General features: G+C 35.7%; 1 protein-coding gene across 7 annotated transcripts in view; it reads right to left on the minus strand.

The window, feature by feature from the left end:
• Positions 1–16,307, minus strand: part of UACA (uveal autoantigen with coiled-coil domains and ankyrin repeats) — a 122,485-nt gene that overhangs the window by 68,287 nt on the left and 37,891 nt on the right. For 2 of the 7 annotated variants that reach the window (XM_036735023.1, XM_036735019.1), the window contains exon 1: positions 239–340. The exons of 3 other annotated variants lie outside the window; for them this stretch is intronic. In XM_036735023.1, the coding sequence (XP_036590918.1) occupies positions 239–277 (39 nt within the window). In that variant the 5' untranslated portion in view covers positions 278–340. Of the gene's footprint in view, positions 1–238; positions 735–16,307 lie in introns of those variants that run through there. 2 more of the 7 variants (XM_036735024.1, XM_036735022.1) reach the window with 2 other exon arrangements.

The following is a 16,307-nucleotide window of genomic DNA, read 5'->3' on the forward strand; positions in this document are numbered from 1 at the left end:
AAAATGTGAATTATTGGTAGTGATTACAAAACAATTCTTTTTAGGCAAGTGTTTACTGTATTAAGTCTCCAGTACATACACAAACACAAAAACTTTTGTTAGTAGGGTTACTATCTGCTAAATCAGATTGAAAACAATAAAACAAGCTAACAAGCATTCATAATGTAGTATTAAATAAAACAGACAGGAAAAATCTTACCAAGAAGCTTTTGTTATGCTAAATCACAGGGATACCTACTCTGTTTTTAGCAGAACAGAAAAACCAACAGCTCATCATAAAGAAGACTTGGAACTCCTTGTTGCCAGCAGCAAACTATGTACGAGGCATTAAGTTACAAACCTCAGCCATTCACACAAAACAAATACTCGGCCAAAACTTCTAACCAAAAGCTTGGGATCTTTGTTTATAATGTTTCCCGTCCAACACTCATCTTGCTGCATTATATGTTTAGCTTGGATCCCTAACGATATTTTCTTCGTCCTCAGGATCTTCCTCTGACTTCATAACGCTTGAAAAATCTCTCTCCCCTCACCCTACACTTGATTAAGAACAGGCCTAAGGCAGGTACCTTAACTCCTCCTCTTATTCTCTATTTGCTGCCTTTCAAGCAATCCCTTTCAGGAAGGAACTTGGTGGAAAATCCTACACACAACAAACACAGCGTCCAGCTGCTTTCAGTCAGCAACAAAGACACTGGAATGACCAGGCAGCAATGGCTAGATCTGAATTACCCTGTTAACAGAATGTTGTCAGTCTCACAATGGTACAATTCTATTTTGGATTCTATAGTACTTGACAGCTGAGTGCTAGAAAGAAATGGCTAAATATATACACATGTGTATATATTTATATACAGATATACATGTGCATTTTTTTCCTCTGAGTAACACATTTTAGATCCTACTGGGAGCAAATAAGTCAAGCATATGCAAAAATTTGCTACTGAGGAACATGTCAAAGCACCCTAACTGGCAGCCTGAGTGTTACACTTGTCTTTTAGATGTCAGTATTATTTAAAAAAAAAAAGAAAAAGAATTCTTAGATTACATCATATACCATAATCAGCTTAAAATGTATATATAACCTGAATATTAAAAGGTACACCATAAAAAAATTTCAAGAGCACCTGATCAACTATTAAAAGAAATTTTAACCAAATGAGGGGTAAAGATGATCACAACATAAAATAGAAAACTTTCAAAGTTGAAAAACTTTTTCATGAATACAATTCGATACCACTAGGATAGGGGAAGGTTTTAATTGGGCAGGGGAATTTTTCTATCATTTATCTGACAAGGATCTGCTATCCAAGATATCTTACATAAACACAATATATCTTATATATGTGGGGCATAAAGATGGAACAGTGGATAGAGTGCCAAACCTGAAATCAGGAAGACTTATCTTCCTGAGTTTAAATCTGGCTTCACACAGTTGTGCAAGACACTTAACCCTGTTTGTCTCAGTTTTCTCATCCGTGAAATGTTAGAGAAGAAAATGGCAAACCATTGTAGTATCTTTACCAAAAATGTCCCAAATGGGGTCATGAGGAGGTGGACGTGACTGAAAACAACTGAACAAAGTGTTATATATGTAATCCTATGTTATATATAATATCTTATATAAACTCAACATGTATAGCTTATGTGTATGTGTTTCATTATATATACATACATACATACGCACACATACATACACACATAGGCAACTAACAAATACAGTGAGAGTCATTCCCCAATAAGCAGTTAATGGATGTAAACAAAAGAGTTCTCAATCAACAAGTAATAAATACTGGATGATTGAACAGTTCTCAAAAGAAGAAATGCAAACTCTAAACCAGAGAAAAACCAGTTCCAAATAGTAAGAGAAATGTAAATTAAAACAACCTTAAGGTTTCATCCCATACCCAAAAACTCATCATGAAGACAAAATATGGGAATAGTTAGGTGGAAGGACTCTGGAAGGACAGATACAGGAATACACTTTTGGTAAACCTGAACTGGTCCAACCTTTCTGGAAAGCACTTTGGAATTGTGCTAACAAAGTGACTACAAGGGCCATACCCTTTAACTCAGATCTCTCTGACAGGCAAATGTCTTAAGGAAGCCAAAGACAGAAAGGTAACAAACACAACAAAATATTTATTGGTGCACTTTTTGTAGCAGCAAAGAATTGGAACAATAGATGGCCATAAACTGGGAGACATATAGCTATACAAATCATGGCACATAAATGTATTATTGTATTATTTGTACTGTATTACTGAACTGTAAAAAACAACAAATATGAAGAATACAGAGATGCATAGGCAGACTTATAACTGATGCAAAGTCAAGTCAAATAAACAAGCATTTGTTAAATGTTTAGCTTACTATGTGCCAGGCACTGGCATATGGTAGAAATATTAAATCCCTGCCTTCAAGGAACCTATATTCTAATGAAGGAAAGTGAAGTAAGATATAGTAATAGTACCACAAAGAAGTAGAAAAAACAAATCTGTGACATGGAGGTGATAATGTAGCAGTGACTAAACTGTCTTTTTTTTTCTTTTTTTTTAACTTTCTTCTTTGAAATTATTTTATTATTTATTTACTTCATTGAAATGAAGGTGATATAAAAACAAAAGATACCAATGAACTCAGCTATTCCACAGAATGATGTTAAGAATGAGTTCCAGTATGATGATCACGTCTTTAAATTTACAGAGACCTACAAACACAGCATGAAGTTCTATTTTAACCAAAATGTGTCAGACTTTAATTTAGAAAAAACACATGCTTGCACTTCCAATTTTTCTCCCTTCCAAGTATGAATCTCATTCTGTATACAACCAGGTTTCAGCTTACTACTGCTGCCAGTCTGTCTCCCAACATGTTAAATGAGAAGAGCCAGAAGTACTGTCAAAACATTAAATAGACCACATCATGATTAACAATTTTAAACAAATAGGGTACTCTTTCAAGCAATTTAAATTTAACTTAGTACTCAAGCTCCACTTTTCTTGCCTTAGCTGATTATCATAACCTCTCAGTAGTTCATCTGTGGAAAGTCGATGTCTTCTCTTCAGTTGAGAAAATAGAAATAAGCTAAATGAACACCAAGAATTCATTAAACATCATACATACAAACAAGATTATAAATAAAATATTTTAGGAAACATAAAAGATCCCTATACTCCCACCAAAACTGAATATATTGGTAACACTAAATGAGGCACTATTTGTTGTAATCAAACTTTGGGTCCTAATGGACTGACTAATAAGCCTACTGCTATTCAGTCATGAAGAACCTGACCATGAAGAACCTTGACCACTGTCACAAAGATGGGTATAATTCTTCAGACCAGGTAGACTTTTTATTCTCATGGGATTATTGGTTGTGGCCTGAGTGTATCCCCATGGGTATAATCTAGGGAGCCTTACCTGTATTTTCATACTGAGTAGACTTGTTTAGTAAGAGAGTAGGTTTTTTAAAATGCTGTCTACACCTCATTGACTCTATCTCTCTAAATCCTGACTCTAAACTTGGGTCTAGCATATAATCTGATCTGAACACCTTTAGTCTAGTTCTTATCTTATAAAGCACTGTATAATAGTAGGCTTTTTAAAAGGTTGATCTTGTTTTTAAAAATGTTTTTTCCACACTCACCATTTCCACAATAATATTATAGTGATTTATATAGTCTCAAAAAGCTAAAGTTCCATTCAAAGTTTCCATCCCAGAATGATAAATGTCTATAGGAAGAGGCAAATAATCATTATGCTACAGTAATATATAATGTCAATTAGAAGTTGTATTAAAAACTTCCTACCATTCATTCTTTAAGGGGTAAGCAAGGCTATGTATCCAGTCTGAAAAGACCGGGATACACAAAGTATTACTTTTAAAGGATGGTTATAAACCCATGAGAGAAAGCAAAAAGAATTGGATTTGACAGAACTAAAAGATGACACTATTTCACTCAGGAGTATCTGATTGTTCTTCAGTCTGGGAGAGCTTAAGGTATCTTTTTCTTTAGTCCACAAAGCACAGACAAGCTCTTCTAGAAATAGGAGTTAGCATGAAGCAAAGAAGGCAACCTCTAGGTCTATGAAACAACAACTAAAAGCCATAAAAGGATCTATATATACAAAGGCACTCTAAGGGAATGTTTTCTTTGTTTTGTATATGAAGCCATTTCTAACATTCTATGGATATCTGGCTGTAGTAGTAGTACTACAAAGGTCTGAAAACAAATCTCTCTGTGCCATCTATAGCCTTCTGTGACAGAGAGAGAAGAAGAGAAAGTAGCATTTGCCATCACCCTGTCTGATCAGGATATCTGGAGAATTCATCCTCCAGAAGAGATTTCTCCAGGTTGGATGTAAACAGATTAGGAAATACTGGAGCCAAAACAGAGAGCAGTTAAATTGAACAAGAAAGGGGAGCAGGCAAGTACCTCTGAGGAATTAAGAAATAAATTGAGAGAGCAGAGCAAAATTTTCTATCAAGATTTAGGAGCAGAATGATATGGTTGTCTATTGTCAAGTAATTAGTTATTTAGGTCAGTATTCTTTCTTCTATGATGAAAAGTATTTCACTCTCAAAGAGTTTATAATCTATTTGGAAAACCATTAATAAAGGTCTGGTCACAAGATCAATAAGATGGAGGACTAGATATTTTCTCCAGCTTCTGCATTAACACTAAAAAGAAAAATCCAAAAAGAAAGGAACTATGCACCAGAGGTAGAACAATTATAGCTGTTTCCACAAGATTATAAAGGAAAAAGACACAATAAGGTAAAAACAGCCTTATGATTTAAGAGCAGAGAGAGCCACTAGCCTCCACACTCTACAAGGCAACACAAACTGAGGCACTAGCTTGTGCTCTGGGACCCCATTCTACTGATGCCCTTCCCCCATCATCTTATAACAAGACAAAGACATAACTCTTCCCAGATTCATGAGGAGTGGGGATAGAGTGGGGAAAGAGAGAGTGTACCACAACTTCTCATCTACCTGGGGTGACAACTCTCCCCCATATTTGAATCAATGTATTTTGTGGGTCTGAATTGCAGAAGAGAATGACAGATAAACAGGAAGATGAGAGGTGGAGGATAGAAGGGAATATGTGATGTACTCTAATCAAATCCATGTTTAAAAAAACAAAGAAGATGATCTACAAGATGAGATGGAAAGGAGGGAGTAACTGAAATAGGAACAAAGAAAGGGCAAGAACTCAATTCACCAGAGATAGGAGAGAGTGCCCTCCCAGAGAAGGAGAGATGTTACATAATGGAAAGAGGGGACCTTACAATTTGTCTAACTGGGAGGGAGTTGTTTCCTGAAGAACTTCTGAGAAAGTGATGACATATCTTGTCTTAAGAGAAGGGAAATCTGACCTACTGGAAATAACTAGCAACCAGCATCCAGAGAAGAGTTTCACATGGGTAGATTTGAGGGTAGAATTAGATCAAACAATTTGGGACTCAGGGAAATTTCTACAGAGGAGCAATGCTTCTATCCTCATTATCTTCCCCCCATGAATTGATACGTCTAAGAGTGAGGCACAATAGACAAAAAGAATGAAGGGGCAAGATCTACAAGACAATAGCATAGAAACTGGTTAGAAGAGGAACTCAAACTTGGTCCTTTAGAAGCTTCAATACCATGAGGAATAACAAAAGGGCTAAATAAATTATAAATATGTATATAGAACATGAATCAAAGAATACAAACTTAGAATAGACAGAAAGAACTGGTGAAGAGAACAAAGTAAAGAAATGCTTAAAAAAAGGTGCAGAGAAAAACTACTTGAAATTATTAAAAACTTTAGCAAAGCCACAGGGTACAATTAACTCACATAAATCATCAGCCTTTTTATATATTACCAACAAAGTCCAGCAGCAAGATGTAGAAAGAGAAATTCCATTTAAAATAACTGTAGATGATATAAAATACTTGGGACTCTACCTGGTAAGACAAACCCAGGAACTATATGAACAAAACTATAAAATGCTTTTCACACAAACAAAGTCAGATTTAAACAATTGGAAAAATATAAACTGCTCACGGGTATTCTGAGCCAACATAATAAAAATGACAGATCTACCTAAATTAATCTCTTTATTCAGTGCCATACTAATCAAACTATCAAAAAATTATTTTATAGAGCTAGAAAAAAAATAGCAAAATTCATCTAGAAGAACAAAAGCCCAAGGATATCAAGTGAATCAATGAAAAAAATGCAAAAGAAGGTGGTCTAGCCATAACAGATATGAAACTGTATTATAAAGCAATAATTATCAAAACAATCTGGTAGTGGCTAAGAAATACAGTGGTAGATCAGTGGAATAGATTAGGTAGAAATTATATTGTAATAAACGACCATAGTAAGCAAGTATATGATAAACCTAAAGGATCCAAGCTTTTGGAACAAAATTTTATTATTTGACAAAAACTTCTGGGAAAACTGGAAAACAGTATGGCAGAAACTAGGTATAGACCAACATCTCACACCCTTTTGTTTCAAAAAAGAGAGCATTACAAAATGTAAAATAGATAATTTTTATTATATAAAATTAAGAAGTTTTTGCACAAACAAAGCCAATGCAACCAAGATTAGAAGGGAAGCAGGAAGATGGGAAAAAATTTTTACAACCATGGTCTCTGATAAAGGCCTCATTTCTAAAATATATAGTCAAATTTATAAAAACACAAGTCATTCCCAAATTGATAAATGAACAGGCAGTTTTCAGATGAAATTAAAGCTATTTATAGGCATGTGAAAAAAAAACTGCTCTAAATCACTATTGATTAAAGAAGTGCAAATGAAAAAACTCTGAGATACCACCTCACACCTACCCAGCTAATATGACAAAAAAGGAAAATGTTTTTTGGAGGGGATGTGGGAAAACTGGGATGGTAATGTGCTGTTGGTGGAGTTATGAACTGATCCAACCATTCTGGAGAGTAATTTGGAATCATGCCCAAAGAACTGTAAAATTGTATACCCTTAAATCCAGCAATACCACTGCTAGGTCTACATCCCAAAGACATCCAAAAAGAGGGAAAAGGACCTATATGTACAAAAATATTTATAGCAGCTCTTTTTGTGATGGCTAAGAATCAGAAATCAAAGGTATGCCCATCAATTGAGGAATGGCTAAACAAGCTGTGGTATATGATTGTAATGGAATGGAATAGTATTGTGCTATAAGAAATGATGAGCAGGATGATTTCGGAAAAACCTGGAAAGTTACATGAACTGATGTATAGTGAAGTGAACAGAACCAGGAGAACACTGTACAAAGTAACAACAATATTGTTCAATGACAAGAAAATCCCAAGGGACTAATGATGAAGCCTATGATCTACCTCCAGAGAAAGAACTGATATTGACTGAATTCAGAGTGAAGCAAGCTATATTTCACTTTCTTTTCTTTTATTCAAGTATTCTTGTGTAAAATGACTAACATGGAAATGTTTTACATAATTGCAAATGTATAACCTATATCCGATTGCTTACCATCTCAGAAAGGGGGTAAGGGAGAGAGGAAAGGAGGGATTTGGAACTCAAAACTTTAAATTAAAATGTAGGAAAAGAAAACAAAAGAAAAAGGTGCAGAAAAAGAAAGCAACTATCAAACAAAAGAAGTTGGAAGGAAGACGAGGGGAGCTACCTTGAATTAACTACTTAATAGTGTGGGAAAGGGGAAGAGAGAGGGGAGGAAATACATAAACTAAAAAGAAGAAAAAAAAATCTGTAAGTTAAGTAAAACCACAAAACTAAGAAAAAGATTGGTAGATGGGAGTGAGGGGATTGAGAATGCAGAGAAGAAAGCATGGGAAATGGAGTTGCTTTAAAGTAGATTAAACAAAACTAATCATAGGGAGGAAGTATTGATTTAAAAGATGGGAAAAAAATCTTAATACAGATGGAAAAAAACAATACTAGAGATACAAATGGAGGAAAATATAAACCTAACTCAAGACTTTAAAGTAATGTAGTAAATGGTCCAATAGGATCGGAGTGACAGACCAGATTTTTTTAAAAAAAAAATCTGTTATTCATGAGAAACATCTAAAAATTAAAAAATAAAGATGAGAGGTTGGGGAAAATTTTTTTTACCTATGTATAGGGTGAATCCAAAGAAGCAGGAGTTGCAATCCTATCAGACAAAAAGAAATCAAAATTCACAATCTTAGAAATAAAAAGAAAAAATTACGTTATTCTGAAAAGAACCACAGGCAACAATTATCAATATTAAATTTATTTGCCCTAAATTACATAGCACCTAAATTTTTCAAGCAAATTAACATAAACAGCAATATAATAATAGATTTAATGTTCTTATAGTTGCACAAATATAAGAGATCAACAAAAGAAAAAATATAAACATGAAAAAAAACTGCTGAAGAAATTAGAGCAAAAGACTTATGGCATCATGGGACCACTTAAAAAATACACATGCTTAGCACCATTTGGAACTTTTACAAAAACTGACCATATATTAAAAAGCAGAAAGATATTGCAAATAAATGTAAAAAGGCGTATATAGAAAACACATCCTTTACAAACCCATACTACAGTAAAAATAGTACTCAGTTCAAGGGGCACAAAAACAAAAGGCACAGAGGTAAAGAATAAAATCCTAAATAACCAACAAGCCAAAACATAAATCATGGAAACCATTAATAATTACATGAAAGAATGATAATGGTATAAAACCACGTTTACATGGAAGAATTTAAATAATTCTATTGCAATATATCTTTAGCAACAATGTAATGTAATGTCACTAGGGATAAAATAACAGTACGAAAAAGTGTGAAACTATTGTAATAACCTTAGATGCACTTAATAAAGAAAGCTTGCTGGATGACTGGGGTGAGTCATTTTTTTAAAAAGGTAAGCAGGAATTAATCAAGTTGTATATAGCAGGAGTTGGGAGGAACCTATTCCTCTATGTGAACTCGAACCTCCTTTCTCGGAGTTATCACTACAGACAAATTCACAATTCTCTAGCCAGTTTTCAAAATATTTAAATCAAGTGTTTGGAATGTAACAAATTTTCCTACTGAACCACTGTTATAAATGAGAATAAGTTTCCTAGAACAGTCTATAAAAAAAATCTATAAAACACCAGAAGCAAAATATTGCAGTTAAATCAATTGAACCTGAGTGAAAGAGGAGGAAAGGAAAATGCTAAATAGCAAATGGCAGAAAAGAAGAGGTAGGGGGTTTTCTGGTTCTAGTCAAAGATGGTTCCTAAGTGAGCACTGAAATGTAAAGGCTGTAGGCATACTGGGGATTGAGCAGGTTCCCAATCTCTAAATCTTCCTCAATCACTGCTATTTATATCGTACTAAACAGAGCTAGAGGAAATCACAAAACCATACCGATTGGGCTCTCACTGCCAACAAAGTAAACAGTCTACTCCTCCCTAACTGATTCACTATTTCACTCTCCAAAGCAGCTGTTCCAAACTTTCACCTCTATCCTTAAATTTCCCTTGGAATATCATCCCCTATCCTCTCAGCCCAGGGTCCTTCTTTATACTTTAACGAAAAAACTGAGATCTTTCACTAAGAGCTCCTTCTTCCCTCCTCCTTAACTCACATCACTAAGATATGCCTCTACTACCTCCTGATTTAAGCTAGTTTCAGTTAAAGAGGTAGCCCTTCTCCTTGCCAAGACAAATCCCTTTGCATGTGCCCTAGAATCCCATCACCTCACCTCCCCAACTTCTCAAGTAAATTGCCCCACTATTATCCCTATTTTATCTTCATTCTCTCCCTATCTACTGACTCCTTCCCTATTGCCTACAAACATGTCCACATCGCCCTTTACAAACCTTCACTTAATTTGACCATCCTTGCATCTAATATCTCCATTCCTCCTTTGTGACTAAACTTGAGAAAGCAGTCTACAATCAGTGTCTCTTCTTCCTTTCCTCTTCTTAACCCTTTTCAATCAAGTCTCTAAACTCATCATTTAACTGGCATTGTTCTCTCCAAAGTTACCAGTGATCTCTTAAATGCTAAATCAAACAGCCTTTTCCTGTTCTTCTTGATCATCCTTGGCCCATGTGTAGCACCTGACATCGTCAATAACCTTCTCCCTCTGAATACTCTCCTCTAGAATTTTTCATGACAGTGACTCCTGACACTAATCCAATACATCTGACTTCTCCTTCTCAGTCTCCTTTGCTGGTTCTTCATCTCTTGTCTACTAACTGTGGAAGTTCCAAGGTAAGCCTCCGTCCTAGTCCCTCTTCTCTTTTCTCTTAGAATACCATCTCAGTTGATGACCTCATCAGTTTCAATGGGCTTAAGTATTATCTCTATTCAGATGATTCCCAGAATAACAGATCTAGTCCAAATCTTTTCTGAGGTATAGTAATAAATCTCCAAAGGCCTCTTGAACATAGGCATCAGAAACTCAACATGTCCAAAACAAAAACCATCATCTTTCCCCTCAAATCATCCCTCATTCACAATCTTCCCAGTCACCTAGGCTCACAACCTTGATGTATTTCTGGACTCCATACTCTAACTCACTCCATATAACCAGGCTAGATGTAGGGAAACACATTAGAAGGATACTGCTACAGCCCAGATCATGAGAGCCCAAACTAGAGTAGTAGCTGTACGAATGGAAAAGAGAGATGTACCTGACAGATACGGTGGAAGAAGAACTTATAAGACTTGGCAACTAATTGTACATGTGGGCTGAGGGAAACATAAAGAACTCAGGATGAAATGGACTTTGTGAACCTGGGTGACTGGAAAGATGGTGGTGCTGAGGCTAGGTAACCCTTGGAGAAGAGTTAATGAGTTTATTTTTGGACAGTTTGAGATGTCAAGGGGACATTCTATTTAAAATATCCTATAGGTAGTTGGTGACATGGAGGTCAAGAAAGAGAGTGGGGCTGAATGAATGAATGAAAAAATATATATACATATATGTATATGCATAATATGTATATGTATGTATGTATATCTACATATCTTTAAGTCTATTTTCAGAAAGATGGTAGCTGTATAGAGCTACTAAGTGGCTAATGAGTTCACAAAGTGAGATAGTATAGAAAGAGGAGCACAGGACAGAACCTTGGAATTTCCCCAAAGTAAGAGGGCAGGACATGGATGATGATGATCCAACAAAGAAGACTGGGGAGTGATCAGTTTCTAAGATAAGTAGGTAAGGTAAGTCAGAAAAACTCAAGGAGGAGATAGTAGCCAAAAAAGAAAGAGTGGTCAACAGTGTCAAATGTTTTAGAAGTCAAGAGAAATGAGGTCTATTAACATAACTTTCAAAGAACTTGCTCTTATAGCATTATTGTTCAAAGAGGCATGAATTTTAGAGTTACAGGCCTTTCGTAAGAGGCAATATGGCCTAATGGTTAGAAAGCCACAAAAACACCTAGGTTGAAGTCCTACCCTGGAAACATAGTTTGAACAATTTAATTATCCTTTCAGTGCCCCCAATTTACTCTCTAAATTATAGAATGATTGTGGATCAGCACTGGTGATTTACATTGGCATTGGAAGTTTCCACAAAATCAGAGATACAGTTTCTCAAAAAAAAATATTTTAATAGAAGATATAATATCAGGACTTGAAATTGGAGTGGTTCCTCTTATGGTCTTTGAATTTAAGTATCTTAGTTTTTTACAGCACTTAGCAGAACAGCTGCTATGTGTTAGCAGTGCTGGCTGCTTTATTCTCCAAAGAGACAACTTAAATATATTTGGTAAATTAATTTAGAAGCTTTAGCTTGCAGCAGTTTTAGGCAAAAACTGGATGAATGCCTCCATTTCAGAGAAACCCAGGGAGTGAATTTAGAAATTTGTTTGTATTAAGAATACTGTTGAGTAAATCAAGTTAATACTTAAAGACTTCTGGCTTGCTTTAGAATCCTATGCCATTTTAAAGTAACTACTAAATGTGTTATTTATGCAACAAGTGATTCAAGATATCTTGTAATGATAATAGCTTCTTACTACAGCTGTCAGATTAAGTTTAGTTAAATGATTTGTTGTTATAGATGCATTTATTTGGTTTTTTGCTTCCTGCCATATTTATGAAATAGTATTCATGGAAAACAAGGAGGCCAGTGTTACTGGATCAAGGAGCATGCGTATGGGGGTTGCTGTGGAAGGTATAAAGACTAGAAAGGTATTGGGGTTAGCTAGGTTATAAATGGCTTTGAACAAATAAAGGATTTTGTACTTGATCTTAGAAGTGGTAGGAGCCTTTGGAGTTTATTGAATAGGGGGTATGACATAAGTCAGTTCTGTGCTTTAAGAAAATATCAGAACAGAGGATTTGAGAAGGCTATTTCTGAAGGGAAGGATCTGTCTACTGATTCATCTCGTGGCTCTCTGGGCATTTTCTCTGGCTCTCCTACATGTCTAGAATGCTTTTCCTTCACCTCTGAGTTTCACTGGCTTCTTTCAAGTTCCAACTAAAGCCCCAACTAAAATTCTACCTTCTATAGGAAGCCTTTACCCAACCCTTCTTAATTCTAGTGCTTTTTCTCTGTAAATCAAGTCTTATTTGTCGTATGTATATAGGTGGTCGGTATAGCATTGCATCAATGGACTTAATTCAACAGCAAAATAATAGATTTAGAGCTATAAGGGTCCTTAATTGCCATTTAAGTCCAATCTCCTCATTTGACAGATGAGGAAACTGAGCTCTATCCCTCCACCCTCCCCACACACACATACAAGTTAAATGACTGTTACTCAAGGTCACAAAGGTAGAAAGTGGCAGGACTGGCATTTTAACCAAGGTCCTTTGGCAGCAAATCCAGTATTCTCTCCACTGTACCAAGCTGTAAGAAGGAAATACTTAAGATATCTTATTAGCCAGGCTTTGGACACTTCTAGATTAAAAAAAAGAAACCATGATAGTAGCATAGTCAATACTGATTACTATCTTTTCCTATGAGAGAATTTCAAAAACAAAAGGATCTCAAGTTTATGAGTCTCACTTTTTCAGGAACTCATTAAAACACCTAAAAGAAATCTATAAATAAAATATAAAAACTGGGAACTAAGAGGACTCAGAAAATAATGAATTTTTCCTGTGTGACAATCCACTCAGTTTTAGTGTATTCTGAAATAGACTTAGAAAAGATAAAAAGACCACCCTATGGTTCTCTTCACATTAACTACCTCAATCATATCACAAAATGTATTTTTCCGCCAAGTATTGGTTTATCAGAATAACTAAAGGTTGTTGTGAGGGTCAAATGCGATAATATTTGTAAAGCACTTAGCAGTGTCTGGTACATAGTAAGTACTTAATAAATGCTTATTCTCTTGCCCCTTGTAATAGGCAGTTGGGTATACAAATCTAGAAGATAGAAGAAAGGTTAATTATCAATATAGAGATGATAATTTAAACCATGGAAGCTGATCAGATCACCAAGTAAGAATATAGAGGGAAAAGAGAAGAAGGAAGGCCCACAGCAGAGCTCAGGGAATACCTATCTTTAGTGGTTATAAACAGGATGAAGATCTAGCAAAGGAAGACAAGAAGGAACGATCAGTCACAGGTAGGAAGAGAACATGTCATGGAAACCTAAAAAGAAGAGGGTATCAAGAAGAGAGGGTCACGGGCTGAAGAAAGGTCAAAAAGGATTAGGATTTGAAAAAGCCCATCCGATGTAGCAAACAAGAGATCACTGGTAATGTCAAAGAAATTCTGTCAAATGATGAAGTCGGAAGTCAGGTTGTAGAAAGTTTAAAAAGGGAATTAGTGGGAAGGAAGTGGAGATACAATTATAGACAGCCTTCTGAGTGAGTTTGGCCACTCTCAAAAATGAGAAGAGATATGGGATGACAGTGGGAATGGACAGCTCAAACGAGGGTTTATTGAGGATAGAGGAGGCATGAGTACGTTTATAGGCTGTAGGGAAGCAACCAGTAGAAAAAGATTAAAAATAAATAAGAGGGTAGGGATGTTGTAATGAGCAATGTAGTAGAGAAAACAAGATGGACTCTGATGGGGAATTGGGCTAAAATTAAGAAATAAGTGAAGAAATTTTCACTAAATCAGGCTTCCAGATGTATTCCTGTAATGTTAATGGAATAGAAAAGGCTTCCCTGTCCATTAATAGGCCTACATGACCACATGTGCTCAATCACAGCTGTGATATATCCTGAGTCACAAAGAGCCCACTGGGGGAGGAACTTGCTTAAAGGGGAAGCTTGCTTGCAGGAAGGCTTTCACACCTTTTGGTAATTAGGCACTGAGTCTCGAGGATTGGGATGCTTTCTGGCTCTGAGAAGTGTATGTATAGTCTGAAGTTGGTATTTTGCTTTGAGGGCTTGCTTATGAGAAGGACCTTTAGACTCCCTGGATGGGATTCTGAGTAGCCATTTTGTTAAGAGCCCCCTGACTACTCAGATATATGTGTGCTACCCTGATCTGATATGTAGGTGATTGTATTCTTTGTTCAGACGGAGCCCTGTCTGTTGATCTTTATACTACTTTCTCAGCTTGTATTTTCTCCATGTTCAGGGTACTTACCTTTCCCCTGAACTAAAGAACGTAATTAAAGTAAGATTGCTGATCCCTTTAAAAGGTTGTCTTTCCTTAAGAACCTGTGCTAGCAGGCCATCCTGGGTATGCCAGGGTGCTTGCTGTTACAATTCCTAACTTTTATAGCTCAATTCAGTGAAAATTAAACCTACTATATGCAAAAACTGTGCATTGGAGGACATAGAAAATTTAGATTTTAAAAGGAATAGAAACAAGTCAGCTAATAAAACTTTGCTAAAAATATAAAAAAGTAAAACTTTCAAGAATATTCAATAGAGGAACCCCACAGGCAATAACAGGTAAAAAAACCTGAAAATTCCAATTAACTGGTTTTTGGCCAAAAACCAAGAAATAGAAAAGTACATGTCGTATGTTATCAAAAATATACAATTTTCCACAACATGTTGAAAAATGGGCATTCTTTGCCATAAATAAAACTTTGATTGTTTCTTTTCTCTTAGTAGACAAAGCACATACTCACAAAAACTTGTTTCCTCCAGTTATTTAAAATACAATTTCCTTCCTCTCATAGCTTAATATATATTCCATAATACAGAATAACTTTATAGCCTTATGTATTAACACTTAATACTGCAATGCCTTCTCCAGTATGATATTACAATATGGAATCCACTGTAAGCTAAAATACATAGCAAAAGGATTTCTGAATTGCAAAAAGTAAACATTCCACCTTTACCTAGAAAACAGAAATCTACCAGCATAATGCAAGAATTGATAAAATTAGTAACAAGAAAGAACATGACTAACAATATAGGATCATAAGAGTTGGAAGGAACCTCAAAGGCCATCTAGTCCCCTGCCTCATTTTATGAATGACAAGGCTGAGGTACAAGAAAGATAAATGACTTGTCCAGATTCTTTAGCTCCAAAGTTAGTCATCTTTCCACTGTACCACCCTGATTTTTAGGATTAAAAAAAATAGTTAATGGCTTTTTTTTTCTTTAATCTTGCTTTACAGTTATTATTCAAGCTTCTGGTGTTCAGTAATTACTACTCCACATTTAGCACTAATGATTCAAAACATTACATGTTTACTAAGTGCTTACTCTGCATAGCACTGAGCTAGACAATGGGAATACAAACACAAAATTCACATATGTTCTATTTGAAGGGATTCGACACATACAGAAGTATGGTAGGCAGAAAAGTGAGGTGAGAGAGAAGGCATCCTAGGGATCAGGGGGTGGTAGTACCTGACTTGAACCTTAAATAAAGACAAGGATTCAAGGGTTCTAAGATTCTGAGATGAAAAGGTTTCTGTTAATACAGGAGACAGGGTATAGGAGTGTCAAGTTTTAAGAAGAGCTGTAGTCCAATCTGGCTATAGATGGGAAAAATATTATGTGACTTATCCATATCCTCTGACTCCAGTCAGTTATCTTTCCACTATAAGGCACAAGCCTTTTAGAACTAACAGTTTTAACGGCTTAAAAAAAAAATCCCCCTTCACAATTACCATGTAACCAATTCCTGTAGTTTTCAGCAAAAACTGCTTCAAATTCAAAAGTAAAGAGCAAAGAAGGGTTACAACTTTTGGTCCCAACCGGTAGGAAGCTAGATTGTAGAGAGCCTAAAATGCCAGGCTAAGAAATTCATATTTTATCCTATAGACAATGAGGATTTCAACTGGCCTGGCACTTCTTTGCTGATCCAACCCAAGTTAAATCCCATTATCTACTCTACCTACCCATCTTCCAAGAATATACCCGGTTCCACTACAAACCCATTCTATGTCCAGCTAGGTCTT

This window comes from Trichosurus vulpecula, chromosome 8 (genome assembly GCF_011100635.1).
Source record: "Trichosurus vulpecula isolate mTriVul1 chromosome 8, mTriVul1.pri, whole genome shotgun sequence".
Lineage (NCBI taxonomy): Eukaryota > Metazoa > Chordata > Mammalia > Diprotodontia > Phalangeridae > Trichosurus > Trichosurus vulpecula.